Here is an 8,215-nt window from a genome sequence, read left to right on the forward strand (position 1 = left end):
TCTGGTTGTATTCTGACGCGCTGTCAATCAGACGCGATACCCACAGTGAATATGGCACACAGTCGACCTACTACTCCTATGATGAGGAGGAGGAGGAGGAGGAGGAGGAGGAGGAGGGGGAGGAGGAGGAGGAGGAGGAGGAGGAGGAGGAGGAGGAGGAGGAGAGGGAGGAGGAGGAGGAGGAGGAGGAGGAGGAGCTGAGCAGAGAGCAGGCGAGAGCAGAGTACCAGGATGAGCCTGTGCAGTACTCAGCTCCGGAAGACCTGCAGATAGTTATTAAGTCCCCCGGAGACCACAGAGTCCCAGAAACCTAAAACAAACAGGGCTAGAGAGAGAGAGAGGGGGGGGGGAGAGAGAGAGGGGGGGTGGAGGGAGAGAGAGAGGGGGGGTGGAGAGAGAGAGAGGGGTAGAGAGAGAGAGAGAGAGAGAGAGAGAGAGGGGGGAGAGGGAGAGAGAGAGGGGGGGGAGAGGGAGAGAGAGAGAGAGGGGCGGTGGAGAGAGAGAGAGGGGTAGAGAGAGAAGTAGAGAGAGAGAGGGGGGGTGGAGAGAGAGAGAGGGTTGGAGAGAGAAGTAGAGAGAGAGAGGGGGGGTAGAGAGGGGGAGAGAGACAGAGAGAGAGAAGGAGAGAGAGAGGGATGTAGAGAGAGAGAGAGAGAAGGAGAGAGAGAGGGGGGATAGAGAGGGGAGAGAGAGAGAGAGGGGTAGAGAGCCCCAAAAACCCAACAAAAACATTTGCACGGTGTAGTTGACTCCTTGTCCTGACATGTTCTCTCATGAGTCTGTGGTTGGAAAATGCTGACGAGGTGTTGGTGTCTGAGGGGAGAACATTTGTGCTGATTAATGAGACCAGGTGTGTACTGATTAATGAGACCAGGTGTGTACTGGACACTGAATAGCCGACTTGTTTTGGTTTGTTTCCCTGCATCACTGTTAAGGCCATTATACACCGGCAACTTTTTGGGGGCAATATTGCCAGCCACTTAAATTTCCCTGATACACTGGTGGCAATGGGCAACAGGCAGCCTAACTGAAAAAGAATGTTCGATCATTGGAACTGCGGTGCTTCTAGAACAGGGTAGGAATGTCATCATTTTAGGGGCAAGGCGACTTGGCCTTCGGTGTCACTCATTTTTTTTAGCGCACAAAGGCCACATGCCAAGACACAAAGGCCACATGCCAAGGCACAGAGGTCATCGAGTGAAATAAGAGGATTTGGAGCAAACGAATAAATGACTTTAAAGCAGTAGTTCAAGGATCCCTTTAACTGAATGCTCTACTGAATTTTTACCAGCAGCCTGTGTGACTGCAGCTCTTACTGCTTTGATAACTGCCACTCCGAGCTTCAGAGGTGACTTTCTGACCCTGCAGCATTCAGTAACATCACCTCAAATATCAGGCAGGAACTGTTAAGTTACAACCCAACTCAGATTCCTCTCTCTCAAAAGGGTCCAACTTCGTCCAGCCTGACCCTTTGGTGTTCATCGTTCTTATCTTAAAAGGAGCAAACCAAAAAACAGCCTTTGACTGCCAGAAGACAGATAGTGAGCAGGAGCATTTTGTTGTGATCATTTTTATCTTCCCACTCCAGCCAGACGCTCGCGTCTCAATGGCTTCCAACAGTTCCTTCTAGAGACTTCTGTGGCAGTGATGTCATCTCGCTGATTCTTTCTCTCCTACCCTGTCTCAGTCTCAGAACAGAGATAGAGATGGAATTGGAATCATGGTGCCCTCTCCATCTCTGACTGTAAAAAAGATATTGGTTGTAAAACTCAATTTCAGTCTTGAGGTAATTACTGTTATCTGTGTGATCATGGGAATAGTGAGGGTAGAGGCGCCTCCACTGTCTTCAAATATAACTTCTGATCCTCTCCTCACATGACCAGTTCCCCTCTATGAGGTATATAACTCTAATCCTCTCCTCACATGACCAGTTCCCTCTATGAGGTATATAACTAATCCTCTCCTCACATGACCAGTTCCCCTCTATGAGGTATATAACTCTAATCCTCTCACATGACCAGTTCCCCTCTATGAGGTATATAACTCTAATCCTCTCCTCACATGACCAGTTCCCCTCTATGAGGTATATAACTCTAATCCTCTCCTCACATGACCAGTTCCCCTCTATGAGGTATATAACTCTAATCCTCTCACATGACCAGTTCCCCTCTATGAGGTATATAACTCTAATCCTCTCACATGACCAGTTCCCCTCTATGAGGTATATAACTCTAATCCTCTCACATGACCAGTTCCCCTCTCTGAGGTATATAACTCTAATCCTCTCCTCACATGACCAGTTCCCCTCTATGAGGTATATAACTCTAATCCTCTCACATGACCAGTTCCCCTCTATGAGGTATATAACTCTAATCCTCTCCTCACATGACCAGTTCCCCTCTATGAGGTATATAACTCTTATCCTCTCCTCACATGACCAGTTCCCCTCTATGAGGTATATAACTCTAATCCTCTCCTCACATGACCAGTTCCCCTCTATGAGGTATATAACTCTAATCCTCTCACATGACCAGTTCCCCTCTATGAGGTATATAACTCTAATCCTCTCCTCACATGACCAGTTCCCCTCTATGAGGTATATAACTCTTATCCTCTCACATGACCAGTTCCCCTCTATGAGGTATATAACTCTAATCCTCTCCTCACATGACCAGTTCTCCTCTATGAGGTATATAACTCTAATCCTCTCCTCACATGACCAGTTCCCCTCTCTGAGGTATATAACTCTAATCCTCTCACATGACCAGTTCCCCTCTATGAGGTATATAACTCTAATCCTCTCACATGACCAGTTCCCCTCTATGAGGTATATAACTCTAATCCTCTCACATGACCAGTTCCCTCTATGAGGTATATAACTCTAATCCTCTCACATGACCAGTTCCCCTCTATGAGGTATATAACTCTAATCCTCTCACATGACCAGTCCCCTCTATGAGGTATATAACTCTAATCCTCTCACATGACCAGTTCCCCTCTATGAGGTATAAAACTCTAATCCTCTCCTCACATGACCAGTTCCCCTCTATGAGGTATATAACTCTAATCCTCTCACATGACCAGTTCCCCTCTATGAGGTATAAAACTCTAATCCTCTCCTCACATGACCAGTTCCCCTCTATGAGGTATATAACTCTAATCCTCTCACATGACCAGTTCCCTCTATGAGGTATATAACTCTAATCCTCTCACATGACCAGTTCCCCTCTATGAGGTATATAACTAATCCTCTCCTCACATGACCAGTTCCCCTCTATGAGGTATATAACTCTAATCCTCTCCTCACATGACCAGTTCCCCTCTATGAGGTATATAACTCTAATCCTCTCCTCACATGACCAGTTCCCCTCTATGAGGTATATAACTCTAATCCTCTCCTCACATGACCAGTTCCCCTCTATGAGGTATATAACTCTAATCCTCTCCTCACATGACCAGTTCCCCTCTATGAGGTATATAACTCTAATCCTCTCACATGACCAGTTCCCCTCTATGAGGTATATAACTCTAATCCTCTCACATGACCAGTTCCCTCTATGAGGTATATAACTCTAATCCTCTCACATGACCAGTTCCCTCTATGAGGTGTATAACTCTAATCCTCTCACATGACCAGTTCCCTCTATGAGGTATATAACTCTAATCCTCTCACATGACCAGTTCCCTCTATGAGGTATATAACTCTAATCCTCTCACATGACCAGTCCCCTCTCTGAGGTATTGTCCTTGAGCTTTCAGTACTCAACTATACATGACACACAATACACACATCCTGTCTGGAAATACACACATCCTGTCTGGAAATACACACATCCTGTCTGGAAATACACACATCCTGTCTGGAAATATAGGCAATGAGCATATTATTCATTTTGTCGCGTGTAATTCTCTACAGGTAGTCTCTTGTGCCATGTACTATATTGATTTCTCTGTGTGTGTGTGCGTGTGCGTGTGCGTGTGCGTGTGTGTGTGTGTGTGTGTGTGTGTGTGCGTGTGTGTTTTTTTCTCCCTGCAGAGATCGTGAGGGCCATGACCCATGTGATCAACCAGGGCATGGCCATGTACTGGGGAACTTCTCGCTGGTCTGCCATGGAAATCATGGTAGGTGGAGACAGCTCATTTCCTGTCTGTGTAAAGACTCTACTCCTGTCAGCGGACGGAAGCCATTAGGTGGGTGGAGACTTTTGCGATTGAAAAGGCCAATGCTTCAAAAAGAAGCCAGTGGAGTTCAGGATGGCAGGTTTCTCTCGACAAATGCGGCTGTATTCAAGTTTGAAAAGGTGAAGGCAATCTGCGAAAGGTGAACGTTTTTTCATCAACCTGCCTCTTCCTCCTCCTCCTCCTCCTCCTCCTCCTCCTCCTCCTCCTCCTCCTTCCAGGAGGGCTACTCCATGGCGAGGCAGTTTAACCTGATCCCCCCCGTGTGTGAGCAGGCCGAGTATCACTTCTTCCAGAGGGACAAGGTGGAGACGCAGCTGCCCGAGCTCTACCACAAGATAGGTAGGAGGTGGCCCTAGCAGGGTTAGCTTAGCTTAGCTTTTTTCATTAGTTTGGATTTTTATTTCATTTTAAGTTTTTGTTTTCAATTTCAGTTTAGTTTTAGTTAGTTTTTAAAGCAGGTTTGCTAGTTTAGTTTAGCTTTTGAAAATGTTTAGTTTTATTTAATTTTTTATTTTTTATTAGTTTCGTGTATTAGTTGTAGTATTTTTCTCTTTTTAGTTACTGTAGTTTCCGTTAACTACAGTATAATTACCTTGGTAGGCAGCTCCTCAAGATAGGTAGGAGGCGTCTGCAGACAGCTCGCCCACCAGGCTAGTTCATCATAATGCTTTATTATGTCACAATGAACAAACAGACATTTTGATTATTTTGGGGCTGACTATATTCACTTCAATGATCTGATGTAAACTCTATAGTCTGTTGTTCATTCGTGTTATGCTTGTCCCGGGCGCTGAGATAGCATGACAGAACCCTGTAGCAGTTTAGCTGCATAATTCACATTCAGGTCTTTATTTGTCACATGCAAACGTACGGTACAGTGCACAATCACAGTGAAATGTTACTGTCGGCTCTGTGATGTGCTCAAAAGTTACAGGTAATTACAGCACACAAGTTATCAATTGCAGTATACACAAAAAGTACAATCTATACAATATATGCTAAAGATAAGGATAAGATAGGGTGCCGTTGTGGATGTGTTCTGTGAGATACAATCTATACAACGTTATACAACCTATAAAATGTTATACAATCTATATACCAGGTCAAGCTAAAGATGAGGTGCCAGGGTGGATGAATTATGTGCAGGCTAAATGAGCAGGCGGGCCTGACTCTCGTCTGTGGGAGCAGGTGTGGGGGTGGTGTCCTGGTCTCCTCTGGCCTGTGGGATCATCACTGGGAAGTATGAGGCCGGTGTTCCGGAAACATCCAGGGCCTCCATGAAGGTGTGTTGTGTGTGGTTGTCGCCGCTCATTCACCATGTGTATTTGTGTGTGTCAACACTGTGTGGCGATTAAAAGACCCTTGAGGTCTCTAGAATTATTATTATTATTATTATTATTATTATTGTTGTTGTTGTGATTATTGTTCTAATTATTATTTGAGTGTTATTATTATTATTATTATTTATTTTTGTTATTATTGTTATTGTTACTTACTTACAGTATTTTCTATCCCTTTCTATCATCTCTCTCTATCCCTCTCTCTCTCATCTCTCTCTCCCTCTATCCATCTCTCTCTCATCTCTCTCTCCCTCTATCCATCTCTCTCTCACTCTCACCTTCCCTCTCTCCTTCTCTCTCATCTCTCTCTATCCCTCTATCCACCTCTCTCTCTCTCTCTCTCTCTCTCTCTCTCTCTCTCTCTCTCTCTCTCTCTCTCTCTCTCTCTCTCTCTGTGTCCTCCAGTCGTACCAGTGGCTGAAGGAGAAGATAGTGAGTGAGGATGGGAGGATGCAGCAGGTCAAGCTGACGGAGCTGGCCCACATGGCTGAGAAGCTGGGCTGCACTCTGCCACAGCTGGCCATAGGTGAGGGCAGCTAGCATCTGAAACTACAGCTGGCCATGGGTGAGGCAGCTAGCATCTGAAACTACAGCTAGCCATAGGTGAGGTAGCTAGCATCTGAAACTACAGCTAGCCATAGGTGAGGCAGCTAGCATCTGAAACTACAGCTGGCCATATGTGAGGCAGCTAGCATCTGAAACTACAGCTGGCCATATGTGAGGCAGCTAGCATCTGAAACTACTGTACAGCTAGCCATGGGTGAGGATGTTTTATTTATTGAACTATTCTAATAATTAAGAAAAGAGAAGTCGAGAATGCCAAGGTTCATCTTTTACACGTCCAAGACGCATATGCAAAACCTCACTAGCCAATTATCAGTGAGTAGGCTAGGTCTGAGGGTTAGGGTTAGGGCTGAACTGTGCATTAAAGGAATAGTAAAGGGAAAATGCATGTTTAGCTCTGTTTTAGGGTTACTTGTGATCATATACAATGATTCAGATCAAAATGTTGACAAAGCTAGCATTTTTGAGAAAGTTGATAATTGCTCTACCACTGTTTTGGTCATACAATGGATGTGGATGGGCACCTTGAAAAATCATTCAAGAACATGTTAAACTCTCGATTTCAAACAATGTCCTAAAACAATGTCTTAAAGAGACCATCCACCATCTCTCTCTCTCTCTCTCTCTCTCTCTCTCTCCCTCCCTCTCTCTCTCTCTCTCTTTCTCTCCCTCTCCCTCTCTCCCTCTCTCCCTCTGTGTAGCCTGGTGTCTCAGGAATGAAGGAGTGAGTTCAGTGCTTCTAGGAACCTCCAACCCAACCCAGCTAACAGAGAACCTGGGAGCCATGCAGGTGAGGAGCACAGATTATGAAATGAAGGGCCCCTGGGCCCAGACACGTGAAGGGCCCCCGCAGCCATTTCATTTATCGGAATGTTGAATTTGTCCAATGAGACGGCTCCCAATTGGCAGAGGATTTGAGAAAACTCACAATAAAAGCGACTTTATTCAGCTCGGTTTTGACTCAAGGGACCTCAACTCTGTGGGGATTTCTCCCCAAAAGAGTTGAAGGGCCCCTATTGCATTGGGAACTCGAGCCCGTTCAGTAATGTGGGTGAGGAGCAAGTGTTGGTTAAACTAGCTCAGTTTCCGAAGGCTGAGTTGAAGATGTCTCTCAGCAAGATTGCATCTCAGCTCTTGCGTCAGCCCTTCCAAGATGGCGGCTGATGCTGACTGCCCAACGTCTAAACTGTGATTCGTCTCTTTATTATTTCACACACTGCAGGTAATTCCCAAGATGACAGCAAACGTTGCTACAGAAATCGATCACATACTGGGGAACCGTCCCCACAGTAAGAAGGACTACCACCACTAGAACCCGTCTAGAACCCGTCTAGAACTCGTCTCAGAACCGGGGCCCGGGAAGATAGAGAAGCACTCAGCCATGGCACCTCAAAGTGTGTGTGCCCAACCTTGCATGTGTGTGTGTGTGTGTGTGTGTGTATGTGAGAGAGAAAGAGAGAGAGAGAGAGAGAAAGAGAGTGTGTGTGTGTGTGTGTGTGTGTGTGTGTGTGTGTGTGTGTGTGTGTGTGTCTGTGTGTGTGTGAGAGAGAGAGAGAGAGAGAGAGAGAGAGAGAGAGAGAGAGCGTGTGTGTGTGTGTGTGTGTGTGTGTGTGTGCGTGCTTATGTGTTGTGTTCTTTTTCCTGTCTATATGGAGGTCGACCAATTCAATGTTGTGAACTGAGTTCTTTGAGAAAGTATTCATGTTCCAGCTGTTCCACAATCCAGATAATCCCAGCCTATCCAGCCGGTAGAAGATGCTATGATAATCTGGCATGTAAAGCCCAAACCCTTGTGGTCCAAATTAATTCCAGTTAGTAGAGGTGCACCCTGGCCCGTCCCGATGGGCCTCCCCTGGACCACGGTGCCGTATCAGAGGGATAAATGGTGCCGTATCAGAGGGATAAATGGTGCCGTATCAGAGGGATTCATTCACACTAGCCGCGAGCATCTAGCCATGTGAAGGAGAACACATTCTGTTCGGACCCCCTATTTTCTTCATGTACCACTTTGCTGAAAGACCAGCAGAGTTGAGTTGGATTAAAGAATATTTCAAAACAACTGTACATTAACTGTTATATTGGTTATTTCTCAAGTTGTTTGTTTTGTTTTTGTTGTTGTTTTTGTTGAT

At 45.6% G+C, this 8,215-nt stretch overlaps 1 protein-coding gene across 1 annotated transcript in view; it reads left to right on the forward strand.

The window, feature by feature from the left end:
• kcnab1b (potassium voltage-gated channel subfamily A regulatory beta subunit 1b) overlaps positions 1-7,398 on the forward strand; it is a gene marked incomplete at both ends in the record, with an annotated part of 49,616 nt that extends 42,218 nt beyond the window's left edge. The window contains 6 exon segments of the mRNA XM_084457795.1: positions 4,037-4,122; positions 4,401-4,521; positions 5,371-5,465; positions 5,928-6,048; positions 6,788-6,876; positions 7,309-7,398. Of these exon segments, the coding sequence (XP_084313921.1) occupies positions 4,037-4,122; positions 4,401-4,521; positions 5,371-5,465; positions 5,928-6,048; positions 6,788-6,876; positions 7,309-7,398 (602 nt within the window).
• Between the last annotated feature and the right edge of the window lie 817 nt (positions 7,399-8,215).

Source organism: Borostomias antarcticus, assembly GCF_949987555.1.
Source record: "Borostomias antarcticus genome assembly, chromosome: 24".
Classification (NCBI taxonomy): Eukaryota; Metazoa; Chordata; class Actinopteri; order Stomiiformes; family Stomiidae; genus Borostomias; species Borostomias antarcticus.